The sequence below is a fragment of the Colossoma macropomum genome, unplaced genomic scaffold (assembly GCF_904425465.1).
Source record: "Colossoma macropomum unplaced genomic scaffold, Colossoma_macropomum, whole genome shotgun sequence".
Taxonomy (NCBI): Eukaryota; Metazoa; Chordata; class Actinopteri; order Characiformes; family Serrasalmidae; genus Colossoma; species Colossoma macropomum.
In genome coordinates, this window is record NW_023495382.1 from 75,486 (window position 1) to 90,000 (window position 14,515).

The window sequence follows — 14,515 nt, forward strand, 5'->3', positions numbered from 1 at the left end:
GGCTCATTCACTCAACTTCCTTGATCTCATGCACAAAAAAAGGGCCCTTTACTTACTGCACCCCACTGATGCTGTTGCCATAGCAAGCCAAGTACTTAACAGATAGTAGACAGCTTGCTAATAAGACAAATGCTGGGACATTGACATTGAAAGGGGTTGGAAAGCTTTCGCCATGTGATGGACTGGTGACCCATCCAAGGTGTATCCTGCCTTCTGCCCAATGTCCTGTCCTGGAGTCTGCAGTGTTCTCCCTCTCTCTCTTTCTATCACAACAACATTTAGACTGAGATCTCAGCCTCATCATCCTCCAGAATAGGAACTCTGTCCTTCTACAGCGTCTCTGACACAATGACCCTCCTACACACAGTCCACACCACATTCACTCAGCCTTTCTATACTGGATTCTGGGTGTGCCCTGAAACTGTGAAGTTGTGTGATCCACAATGATGAGTATCTTGTACACTGAGGTCACCTCATTGGAAGATATAATAATTTATAGAGTGAGTTAATTTATCTGATCTGATTGAACTATAAAGAAACTATAATAAATAATTTTTCAGTAATAAATCGTACAGTATCCAATTACACTTGAAATGAAATCAAAGTTTTTTTTAAATCACAACTACAAACACTCTCTTAAAAAGACAAACTGTAAAATTACAGTAATGAATGCACATGATCTGTTTATTTCAAAACTAGCGTCCTTCTTTCCAGGTTCTACTCCAGAATATTCCAAAGAACCTTATCTACAATGACAGATAGTTAGAAGAATTCTCAGTTGGCCAGTAATGTCTTTGGGACAGCTGATCTATATAGTTGTATGCAAAAGTTTTGGTGCCCCTGGCAAATGATATGTTGTGTTAAAAATTAGTTCACACATCATCTACAGAGACACATTTCTGCATATTATATTGAACAATTACTGTTCATTTACTGAATTGAACTCATTGGCAAACAAATGAAGCGTAATATGTGGCATGTGTAAAAGTTCTGGCACATTTTATATTCAATTAACATTTCAGCAAATAAATTGAAGTTTTGCACTAAAATTTAAGTTTTATGTCTTAAGGAGCATTTCATGCTCTTGCTCTATCATGGACGAGCACTCTAGTGGGTCTTTAATGTTGAACGTTGGGTTTATTTTTTGGATCCTCATGCCCTGAATGTTGTCAGTACGTGATTTTTAATTTGTTTTCCAAAGCTAGAACAGACTCAGAATGGACAAGACACATCAGTTTTTGAATGAACTGAGAAGGAAAGCGCATAGTTCGCTGTTTACACATTTTTAAACATTGTGTTTTTGTTAGCTTTTCTTTAACAGGCCATATTGTCGCTTCACTACTTAGACCGAAAATAAAATTAAAAATGTATGAACATAATGTGAAATTATTAGCTAGACAGAGCTAGATCTGATATCTAGCTCTGTGTTCTCTGCCTTTGATAAGATAATCTGTCTTCAGCTAAGTTGTCTATATAAATGCATGTGATTTAATAAACTGTAAGACAGGACTACTACAGAAGCTGTGCTGGTTCATTTATGTCATTTTTTGTTAATATATGTTAAACAGTTTTGCTACATTTTTTTTGATAGAGTAATGACATAACTGATGTTTGAGGAAAGACCACGCCTAAAACTCCTCCTTCTCAATTCCAGCTTCCTATAAACACCAGTCCTCCACGTGACGAAATTTCACACCGACCCAGCTTCGTGTCCTTCCTCCTCTAAATCGAGACCTGACAGCGTCGCATTCCTCACGGCCTCCACTGGAGAACTGCTGTCCTCTGTTGGTTGTCCTGGTCCCACTTCCAGGCAGCTTGCCTCTGCTGCTGGCCCAGCCAACACTGTGGGTGCCCCCAACGTATGCCTTGCTTCTTCTGATTTTCTCGACTCTTTCCCCTTATTTTTTCCTGTGCGTTGTCTGCCCTACTTTTGGCTATGCCCCTTCCTTCTTTGTCTCAGCTTCCTCCTTTATTATCCCAGCCATCTCTCCCCATTCACTCATCATCCCAGCTCCTCCTCTTATCATCCCTTCCCATTTCCTCATCGTCTCAGCCCCTTCTTCATGATAGTCTCCCCATCCTCTCTGTCTGCGTATGGCCTTTGTACCCTCTCCTCTGTATTTCAGTGACTCAGCCTCTATCTCTCCCAAGAAGACAGTGGACCCATTTACGTCACTTGAGTTCCTTGGCATTTGGCTAGACTCAGTCTTGTTTCAGGCTTCCCTTCCCCCTGATAACACATTACTACCACCCTGTCAGAATTTGTGCTCCAGACTCCATCCTCCAACTGACCAGCAGTTCTTTCAGCTCCTCCTCCAAGCTCAAGAAACATTTGGATTAATACCCAGTTTTCTCCCCAATTTAACTGTCTACAATTCTACTTGCTAGTTAGGACTCCCCCAATCACATGATACTATCAACGCTAGGAGGGTGAAGGCTAACACAGGTTTCCTCCGAGACCTGTAAAGGTCCACCGCATCTTTTCGAACTGCCACTCACGCAACGTCATTGGACAGCTGAACGCGCTCGGAGGAAAGCGCCAACCGCCAGATCTGTTACATCAGCTAACAGACGCCTGCACTGACTAGCATCACGTTGAATGATGGGGGAGAAGGAGGGGCCATCCTACCCACCCAGAGAGAGTGAGGCCAATTGTGCTCTCTTGGACTCCTGGCCACAGATGGCTGTAGCATCACCAAAGATCTCGTGATCTCCTGATGATAGGGCCAACGCTTAGACGGTTGCACCACTCGGGAGCCCCGCAAGAAACAATCTTGAGTGCAGTTGCTCCTCGTACCACTCATCAATGGAACCCAACACACCACAGCTAACCTCCCTCAGATTTCACTTTTACTAAAAGGAATCCAAAGAAATGAACCTCACCTCCCACCACATCAGCTGCTCTTAACCTCTGACATCCTCCACCACTGCTTTAAGACACTGGACTCTTGCCCAAAGATTTATCCATGACATTAGAAGCCCTTTTTCTCCTTGCTTTCTTCGGTTTCCTGAGATGTTTGAAATAGTCAGCTCAAACAGAAACCTACAACCCTGCTCTACATCCCTGCCTATCAGACCTAACTTTACCACACCACACAACACAATAACACAACACCACACAACAAAACAAAACCACACCACACAGCAAAACACAATAACAACAACTACACAACACAATAAAATAACGCAATAACAACATAACACCACTCAAGAGCACAGAACAGAACACCACAGCACCACACAACACAACAGCACACCACACACCTCAAAACACAACACAAAACCATGTCACACCACACATCACAACACAATAACACAACAAAGCAAGACCATACCACACAACACCACACAACACAACACCATGCCACAACACAACACCACAGCAACACACAACAAAACACCACACAACACAATAAAACAAAACCATGCCACACAACACACCACTCAAAACAATAACAACACCACAGCACCCAACATCGCAACAAAACACAATGCCACACAACACTACACATCAAAACACAATGGCACAACAACACAATATTACACAACAGTACACAACACAACACCGTGCCACAAAACACCACACAACATAATACAACACGACACAATAAAACAACAAAACATAACCATTCCACAGTACACTTCACCACACAACACTCACTTTGCCTAAGCACTTTATAGGGAACCCACATAAATTATACAGCAATCATTTAACAGTACTCTCCTGCAGGAGTCAAATTAAAGTGGACAGGACAGATCCTGCAACAGCAGACCACCAACCTGACCACCAAAGAGCTTAAACTAAGCGAACAAATGATACGTTGAGCTCACCTTGTTTTACAACCCCAACTCAAGAGAAGCAACATAAAAGGGTCAAAACCAAAACAAGTTTATTAAAGTAAATAGTGAATTTTAAAGTAAAAGAAGGGCTGTCATGGCTGGAGTGTCCAGAGGAAAGGGGAGAGCTCTTGAAGAGAGGGGTGTGGCTCAGTCTTAGAGGTTCATAGCAGGTGCAATCAGGAGGTGAGTGTCACGTCGGCTACTGAAAAAAACAAGATAAAAAAACCCAAGACACAAACAGGTGAAAAAACACAGCAGACGTTACACTTAAACTTAGTATTAAACGAGTAAAACCAGTCAATCAACATTTAATCAGCCAACTCTTATCTCCCAGCATACATTTCACCAACAGTACATCACACCACGGCACCACACCACACCTCAACACAACAACACAACATCACACAACACAACATGCCATACAACACGATAACACAACAAGACACCAACATGCTTTACAACAACACAACACCGCTCAAGAGACGCAACAAAAAAGGGACAAAACACTAAAGGTAAAAATCAGAAAGCAAGTTTAATAAATTTAACAGGGACTTTTAAAGTAAAAGAAGGGCTGTCATGGCTGGAGTGCCCAGCTGCTGCAAAAGGAAAGGGGGAGAGCTGTCTAAGAAAGGGGTGTAGCTCAGTCTTATAGGTTCAGATCAGGTGCTACCAATCAGGGGGCCGGTGTCACGTCGGCTATTGAAAAAAACAAGATAAAACAAACAGGGCAAAAAGCACAGCAGATGTTACGCTTAAACTTAGTACTAAACGAGTCAAACCAGTCAATCAACATTTACTCAGCCAACTCCCAGCATACAATTCAGGTCAAACCTTGGAGGAACAAGAGTAAACTTTAACTCTTCAACTGCCAGTTATATAGACACTTGTATGCAGGCATGAACACAAAAAACATAATTTGGCTAATTTGAACAACAACCAAATATAATGTTGGCAGGCAATTAACCTGCTAAACCAATTTATGTCATTGTACAAAAACAGGAATTTATGCCAGGCTCTTTTAAACTCAAACACAGTTATAACTCCTACCTATTAAAGCTATTTACTTACTGTACCGTAAATAACGTACTACCAGTTTACATATTCTGGCATGTTTTGTTTCTTTCTTTCTCCCAGTTGCAGCAGTTCAGATAGTTTTTACCCTCAGAGCCAAACACCAGAGAATTTCTACAGTGTATGTACACATGCACATGCACGCACACACATACAAGTGGTACATTTTTTTTATTTATTTTTTATGTATTTTATTCTGTGCTATAATAATTAGGAACATTACAGAAATGTAAAAGTAAGGAAACAGTGGTTAAGTTAGAAAAAAAAAAACTCACTGAAAAAAATTGATTTGCATTTAAATTTATATTGTATATTTAAATGTAAATTTAAATTTAAATGTACTTTGTATATGTAAATGTTAATTTTAATTGAAATGTATATTGTATATTTAAATGTAAATTTAAGTTTAAATGTATGTTGATTCCATGTGTTATGCATTCCTCCAGAACTGACTCCTTGGAGAACTCCAGTTCCCAGATTACCTCACCACCGTCGTTTACAAGGGGGACTGTGCCCATGCAGACAGCGGATTTCAAGGCTATTCAGAAGGCCATTGTTAATCAAGGTCATCTGTTGGGACAACATCAGCAGGTATTGTCAGGGGTGACTCATTTTCTCGAGACTTTGAGATTACAACAAGCTGATCAACAAAGTCAACTTGTCCAGTTAGTCACTAACGTTAAAGAGCTGACTTCTCAGTTAGAAACATTGGGTATGGCTATTAGCATTAAGAATACACTTAATATCCTGAGCGAAAATATTCTCAATATATGTTATTTTCTTAAGGTCTAAACCATTTTCATTGTAGAGAGCAAATGGCAGAAAGGTGAAACTGGTCGCACTCTCACCTTGCCCGATCACTTCTTCGTTTGTATTTAAATGACCCTTTGTCGCACAACCTTAAGGTGATACCACCAACCCCCCCGATCTCTACCCCCTACATCTCTATTCATATCCCCCATCTACAACCCCTCCTTACCCCTCCTCAAAGTCATTTTGTTCCTCTGTCCCCCTCCTTAGTTTATGAGGACTGGACTGCAGACTGAACTAGACTAGACTGGTGACCAGACCAGACTGGTGATACACTGATGACCAAGCTGTACCTGTGCATGATTGTCTGCATGCACGTGAATAAGACTAGACTCCTGATCCTGCTGATTGACTTCTGATCGACCACACTGTACCCATACTCTGTATGTGGAAATAAACTCCGGTCAACGCCGAAGCTCCAGTCTCCTGACTCTTCTTGCCGAATTTGTAACAATCCCCACACCTGCGGAAGTTGCTAGTTCTACCTTTTCTGTGAGTAAACCTGACAAGATTAATGGCAACCCAAATAAATGGAGTGGATTTTTGCTCCAGTGCTCAATTTTTTTAACAGCTCCCCACCGAGTACCGATCAGGCCAAATTTCTTTTGCAATCTTGAAGCTGGCTGATAAGGCACTGGAGTGGGCTACTGCAATCTGGGCCAAGGTTCAGAATCATATGAACAACTTTTGAAAGACTTTCGTATGGTTTTTGATCATCCATATGAGGGTAAAGTTAGTAAAGAACTTCTCACTACATTATGTCAAGGTAATTGTTCTATGTCAGACTACGTGGTAGAATTTTGGACACCGGCGGCAAGTACTGGGCGGAACAATCCTGCTTTGTTAGTCATGTTCCCTCAAGGGCTTAAACCCAGCATTCTAACTGAACTGGCCTGTGGAGATGTTCAATCTTAATCAGATAATCACTCTATCCATTTGCTTGGACCAACTCTCCTGTGATCGCAAGACCCGTTGAGTGAGTGTCAAACAGCCAACTATGGTTCCGTAAAGAAAAACGAGACCTGCTCTACCAAAGACCGAGAGGAACCTATGCAGTGTGATTCATCGTGCCTGTTACCAGAAGAGAGGCTTTGTTGTTTACAAGGGGGACTGTGTTGAATTGTGGCAGTGCTGGTCACATTCTACGTGACTGTTGGGCCCTGGAATGTGCATGGAGGCTCCTCCACAAAAACCTAGAATACCTTCGCACTGCTAAATGTCTGAATCTCCGACAAGCACCCTGATCATTATTTTTTTCTAGATTGTTCTAGATTTCTAGATTCAGACTCAACAGAGTCCCTGATATTTTATCGTTTCATGTTTAGAATTCACCATGAGGGAGACACTAAACCAGACCCCAAAAATATCCTGCCTCCACACAATAATATTTCAGCTATTCGTTGGGCCATAGATGAGGAGATAGAGAAGGTACTAGAAAATATCAGTCCCTGAGCAGTGATCTGCTGAAAAGACCTATGTTCCTGAAGGGTGTAGAGACAGACTCGTAACTTGTGCCCATTCATCTCTCACAGCTGGTCATCCAGGTGAAACATGCATGCAATACCTCTCTCTCAAATAGGTATAGGTGGGAGTCGATGAACAAGGATATTCATTGATTCATGTCATCCTGTTCCACGTGTTCTTAGTGCCAAACACCGAAAACATTACCCGCAGGTAAAATTATGCCTTTACCCATGCCCAATCGACCCTGGTCACATTTAGCCCTTGATTTTGATGCTGATTTACCAGAATCTCAGGGTTTTGACACCATACTCACCATTATGGATAGATTCTCCTGTGCTGTCTGTTAAGTTTACATCACAAGTTTGGTCATCATTCTTTGAACACACAGAAGTTTGAGTTAGATTAACTTAAGGTTATCACCCATAATCCAATGTGTGAACCAAACATTTTTGCAAGTTTCTATGATAATCCTAATGACTTTGCTAGATATTTGGTATGGGCAGAAATGGCACAGAAATTGTTAAAACACTCAGCTACAGGACATATATCAGTGCATTCTTAGCTACCAACCTTCTGTAGCTTCATGGACAGGTGTCTCTTCTGATGTTCCTGTTGTGGATGAGTGGATGCAGTGCAGCGAAAGAGTCTGGGAAGAAACTCGCCAACAGACCGAAGCTGTCCTCCAGCTGAACAAGAGTCAGGCATTCGTGAAGTCATTTGTGAGGTATTGCTTCATTTGAGCCACCGAGCATTTCTTCCTGTGTATACTTGCCTTGCTGTCTATCATTTTGGGATTTTCATCTTTGCCTTTTGGCCTTGCCCTTTTTGGATTGTGTTTGCTTGTTTTGCTATGTTTGTCCATTCATATTTTAGGCTTGGATTTGAACTGTGCCTGTTTTCTGACTACGAGTTTGGATCACGTCCTAACTAGTTAAGCCTACTTTCATCCAAAGCAATTTGACTACTGTTGTCACTTATTGTGTAAAGGGAGTGTGAGTGGACACTGTTAGTGGGATAGCAGTCTCATATAAAGGGATCAACAGGAAAGAAAGAGGTAATGAAAGCAGGCTTGGGCACAACAGTCAGTTCTAGAGTCTGTGTTGTTCTTCCTCTCTCTCTTTCTATCACAACATTCAGACTGAGATCTCAGGACCATCCTCCTCCAGAATAGGAGTGTATGTGCATCACAGTGCAGGAACTCTGTCCTTCTACAGCGTCTCTGACACAATGACCCTCCTACACACAAGACCAAAATTTCACACAAGTTCACACATCATCTACGAAGACACATTTCTGCACCTTATAATGAACACATTGTTTATTTACTTAATTGAATGTATTGGTAACAAATGAAACATAAAAAAATGGCATGTGCAAAAGCTATGGCACATTTTATGTTCTATTTTTTAGTGAAATTTTGCAATAAAATTTTACGTTGGATTGAGCATTTTACGCTCTTGCTCTGTCAGCGAATGGATGAGAAATCTTGTGGGTCTTTCATGTAGAGCGTTGGGTTTATTTTATATTTTATTTTTTATTTTTGTATTCTCATGACCTGGATTTTATCAGTAGGTGATTTTTAATTTGTTTTTCTCAGTAGTGCATAATGTTTCCACCTTTAACCAATGCCAGAACAGACACAGAATGGAGGAGACACATCACTTTTTAAATGAACTGGGAAGGAAAACGCATAGTTCATAGTTTACACATTTTAAATATTGCATTTTTGTTCTCAGCATTTCTTTAACAAGCCAAATTGGCACTTCACTGCTCAGACCAGAAATAAAAAATTAAATATCTAAAGTCTGTGACATATAGCTTGTGTTCTCGGCCTTTGATAAGATAACCTGTCTTCAGCTAAGTCATCTACATAAATGCATGTGATTGGATAAACTGTAAGACAGGACTACTACAGAAGCTGTGCTGGTTCATGTATATCATTGAAACCATTTGTTACTGATATATGTTAATCAGCTTTGCTACAGATTTTGTTCTCAAGTTCTCAAGTTTTAGTAAAAAAAGTCTGTTCTAGTAAAATACTCATGTTCACCACCACCCGAAGTACAAATTTGTGTAGACAGTGAGATTTTAGCTCTGATAAATTCTTTGAGAGATCTGCCCAATCAAAATCTTTCACATGAAGCCACTCCCATTTTGCAGTTCCTTTAATTCTGTGCAAATGTAGCTGTATCTCAGTGTGCACCTCTCTCTCCGTCTGTGAGTTCAGGAAAATGGCCAGTATTTCAGTAGACCAGGACCAGTTCAGCTGTCCAGTCTGTCTGGATCTGCTGAAGGATCCAGTGGCTATTCCCTGTGGACACAGTTTCTGTATGGTGTGTATTAATGGCTGCTGGGATCTTGAGGACCAGAGGGGGGTCTACAGATGTCCCCAGTGCAGAGAGACCTTCACTCCAAGGCCTGATCTACGCAGAAACAACATGCTGGCTGAAGTGGTGGAGAAACTGAAGAAGACAGAACTCCAAGCTGCTCCTCCTGCTCACTGTTACGCTGGACCTGGAGATGTGGAGTGTGATTCCTGCACTGGGAGAAAACTCAAAGCCATCAAGTCCTGTTTGGTGTGTCTGGCTTCTTACTGTGAAACTCATCTTAATCCTCACTATCAGTCTCCTGCCTTTAAGAATCACAAGCTGGTCAAAGCCTCCAAACAGCTACAAGAGAAGATCTGCTCTCAACATGATAAACTGATCGAGATCTACTGTCGTACTGACCACAGCTGCATCTGTTATTTGTGTACGATGCATGAACATAAAGGTCATGATACCGTTGCAGCTGCAGCAGAGAGAAGTCAGAAACAGGTGAGAACAAGAAATTTTAAAGAATGACTTTATGCTTAATCAGCATTTCATCATAGTTGCTGCTGTAATTATACTGTTTGTTTTAGTTTATAATAATAAGTGAAATGACTTAAGTAAAACTGTTGTGGGTAAAGACTCCTATAAAACTTGTCTCGTCACACTGTTACTACTAAACGAGTTAAACAAGTCATTCAACATTTAATCAGCCAAATCTTATCTCCCAGTTTAGGTCAGACCATGGAAGGACAAGAGTAAACTTTAACTCTTCAGCTGCCAATTATATCAGTTCACGTACAGACATGTGCACAAAAAACCACAATGTTGTTAATTTCAACATCAACTAAATATACTGTTGGCAGGCAGAGATGCAATCAACCTGCTAAACCAATTTGTCATTGTACAAAAAATGAATTTTTGCCAAGCTCTATAAATTTCTTAAATACAGTTATAACTTACCAATTCTTTGCAATTAGATGTTGTAGTGGGAAAATTGGTAACGTTGTTCACTGGAGGTTGGGATGCCAGGTTTCATTCACGGTCACATTGCCTTTTTGTTCCATTGAGCTGCGGCCACCGAAAATGTCTGTTCACGGGTACTGCTTGTACATCAGAATTCACCAGCAGCTGAATAACATATATCCCCGCAGAATCAGCTAAAGCAGGAGCTGAAGAAATTTCAGAAGAGACTCCAGGAGAAAGAGAAGAAGCTGCAGGAGGTGAAACAGGCTGTGAAGACTCTTAAGGTGAGTAGTGAGTAGTGAGCAGAGATCTGCTGGAGCAGCTGTTTCACAGCTCAGTCAGACTCTCCTCCAGTCAGACAGTGAGGAGTCCAGTGTTGGACACTCAGAGATCCTACACAGCCATGATGTGGACAGTGGTACATACTGCTTATCAGTCAGTTCATGACAAATAAATAAGGGAGGACACAAGTGTTACAGGCAATGGTTCTTTTCATTCTTTCAATCTAGACTGTGTCGTGCGGCCGGGGGGGAAGGGTCAACACACATTGATTGGGAAACCCAATGAAAGCCCAGAGACACACACACACATGAACCAAATGAAGTGCTTTATTTACACACTTATAACAGACACCAAAATGTAAACGGGGCTTGTTCAAAAATGTCACTAGATTTTTGTGAGCTAGAGTTGGCAGGCAAAACCAGACGGTTCGGTATGGAGGTGGAAGTTCATGTTTTGTCTCCCTATCAAACTTTCAATCAACACAACTCAAACAAGAACAACCAGGCAGCTAAGAGGGAGATCACTATAACAAGGGTCACAGTAAGAGAGTGAATGATGGCTGATGTTTAAATGGAGCTCCATCTTGTGTGTGTGTTGTAACAGAGCTCTGCACAGGCAGCAGTGGAGGACAGTGAGAGGATCTTTACTGAGCTGATCCGCTCCATTGAGAAAAAGCGCTCTGAGGTAACAGAGCTGATCAGAGCTCAGGAGGAGGCTGAACTGAGTGGAGCTGAAGAACTCCTGGAGCAACTGGAGCAGGAGATTGCTGATCTAAAGAGGAGAGACACTGAGCTGGAGCAGCTTTCACACACAGAGGATCACATCCATTTCCTCCAGGTAACCAGCACTGTCTGATCTGCATAGAGATCTGAAACTTAGAGGTTCGAAAACTGTTTCTTAAAAAGCTAACCTGATTGCAAATTGCAAAAAAAATGTCTTACTGATGCTAAAAGTAGGAAAACTGATGATCATTTGTTTCATAAAGAGACACAAGGACCATGCAGCATTGATTGTACACTAACATGGCCATGACCTTCTGAAAGTTTATGGCTCCCGAGTGGTGCAACCGTCTAAGCGTTGGCCCTATCATCAGGAGATCGCGAGTTCGATCCCTGGTGATGCTACAGCCATCCGTAGCCGGGAGTCCGAGAGAGCACAATTGGCCTCGCTCTCTCTGGGTGGGTGGGATGGCTGCCCTTCTCCCCCATCACTTACTCAGCGCGATACTAGTCAGCGCAGGCGTCTGTTAGCTGACGTAACAGATCTGGCGGTTGGTGCTTTCCTCCGAGCGCGTTCGGCTGTCCAGTGACGTTGCGTGAGCGGCAGCTCGAAAAGAAAGCGGTGGCTGGCCTCACAGGTCTCGGAGGAAGCCTGTGTTAGCTTTCACCCTCCTAGCGTTGATAACATCGTGTGATTGGGGGAGTCCTAACTAGCGGGGTGGAATTGGCTACGACTAAATTGGTGAGAAAATCAGGGTAAAAATTAAAAAAAAAAAAAAGACTTTCTGAAAGTTGTCAGTAACATTCAAGTTGCCTTCCGCATGTCCATGTGTATGTATTTCTGTGCTCTGAGTTTTATCAGGCTTATGGGAAGCATACTTCCTGCTCTGCACCTCATGGCAAGATAGAGTTTCAAGATTGCAAAAAAGAAGTTCACAGCATTTTGTCTTTAAATATTTTACAATAGTTTGCTTTGAAGCATTTAGAAGCTAATTCTTGATATGTCATTAAGGTTTGCCAATGTATTACTGCACATCAGTCTTATGCCCCCTTCCTGTCAAAACAGATGACTCTTGGCCTCATTCAGAGACAAAACCCACGAAACTCCAAAAGTCCTGTTTACACAAGGCCACAAAACAGAGATAAAACAGAAGTGTATCCAACATTGTACAAAAATATACAACTCAGATGTTTCCGCTTCCAAAAAAACATTGACCTCTGAATCATAACTGAAAATTAAAGATTGACTTAGACTTGCTGACCAGAGACTGGACATATACCGGCTTATTCTACTGAAACTGCTCATGCTGTTCTTGAGGGTTGCCAGCCATGGCAACATGAAATAAATGAGACTTTGGTTTGTGTGGGGCAAGAGCTTGAAAAAGGGTAGCAGGTGTAAAGACTAAACTAATTCTGACTGGTGAGGAAAAACTTGATTTCATCTTTTTCCAACATCGTCCCTCTGAACTTAAGTGAAACAGAAGAAGCACAAAGTACAAGTTTTGTTCTGTCTTTGCAGGAACCAATAAATAACAGCAAAATATAAATTAAGCGAAAAAATCTGACAGACTTCCCTCTTGTACATTGTTCTCTCTCTCTCTCCATTGTGTCTCTCTCTCTGTAGAGTTTCCAGTCTCTCTGTGTCTCTTCTGGATCTAAGGACTCACCCAGCATCACTGTCCATCAACGTCTCTCATTTGATGGAGTGAGGAAATCTCTCTCTGATCTGAAAGAGAGACTAGAGGAATTCTGCAAGCAGGAATTCAGTAAAATCTCTCCACAGGGTAAGAGGAGCTGTGAAACACAATGATGAACATCTTTACTTGTTCAGAGTGAAAGTCAGACATAAGATTTAATCATTAACACACTAAAGATCTGACATTCCTCTCTTACTCTGACTGCTGAACTGTGTGTTCGTGGACTTGCACTTACGTTCAAAATGGAGGCACTTACATACACACACACACACTATGCATTATTCAGTAACTTCTAAAATTAGATCGTGTTTGAGCTTGATGGTAAATTTTAAACAGTGTAAGAATATCTAATAATATATAATTAAATTTAATAACATAATATGGTGCTTTTCTTTTTCTTTCTTTCTCCACAGCTGCAACAGTTCAGTGTTGTTTACCCTCAGTGCCAAAAACCAGAGATTTACAACAGTGTATGTACACACACACACACATACATGCAACACACACACATACCACACACAGACACACTATAAATTATTTAGCAACTTCTGAAATCAGATCATATTTTAGTTTAACAGACAACTTTTTGTAGCCTAAATATACCTGATAATAATATATAATATATAAATTAATATGCCGCTTTCCTTTTTCTGTCTTTCTCCACAGCTGCAGCAGTTCAGAGTTGTTTACCATCAGAGCCAAAAACCAGAGAAGATTCACTACAGTGTAAGTACACACACATCCACACACACACACACACACATTTAACACACACATATACAAGACATACCCCCTCACACACACACATACATGACAGAGGACACACACACATACATGACACACATAACACACACACGTTACACAGAATACACACACAAAAGCATACAGACACACACACATACCACACACAAACACATACTCTCACAAACACAACACAGACATACCATATAAAGTCACACACACAAACACAAAGGACATAACACACACACTTAAACACGACACACACACAACACACATATACCACACAGACATACCACACACACTTACAGACACACACACAAAAAAGACAGCATACACACACATGTACCTTACAAACACAACACCCACACACACATACTACACACATACTACAAAGAGTACACACACAATACAAAAAAACACAGACACACGCACTTACTACACAGAACACAAACAACACAGAAGTGCACACACAGACACACACAACACAGACACACTATATATTATTCAGTAACCTCTAAAATATTTCAGCTTGATGGTCACTTTTTCGCTTTGTTTCTACACTTATTGTCCATTTTGTCAGTTCCACTGACCATATAGGAGCACTTTGAAGAACGGG

The 14,515-nt window shown here is 41.2% G+C and overlaps 1 protein-coding gene across 2 annotated transcripts in view; it reads left to right on the forward strand.

The window, feature by feature from the left end:
- Positions 1 to 9,398: 9,398 nt before the first annotated feature.
- LOC118801945 (tripartite motif-containing protein 16-like) overlaps positions 9,399 to 14,515 on the forward strand; it is a 9,682-nt gene continuing 4,565 nt past the window's right edge. The window contains exons 1-5 of one of the 2 annotated variants that reach the window (XM_036562348.1): positions 9,399 to 10,001; positions 10,649 to 10,744; positions 11,346 to 11,579; positions 13,086 to 13,245; positions 13,825 to 13,884. In XM_036562348.1, the coding sequence (XP_036418241.1) occupies positions 9,417 to 10,001; positions 10,649 to 10,744; positions 11,346 to 11,579; positions 13,086 to 13,245; positions 13,825 to 13,884 (1,135 nt within the window). In that variant the 5' untranslated portion in view covers positions 9,399 to 9,416. The remainder of the gene's footprint in view (positions 10,002 to 10,648; positions 10,745 to 11,345; positions 11,580 to 13,085; positions 13,246 to 13,824; positions 13,885 to 14,515) is intronic. The other variant, XM_036562347.1, reaches the window with a different exon arrangement.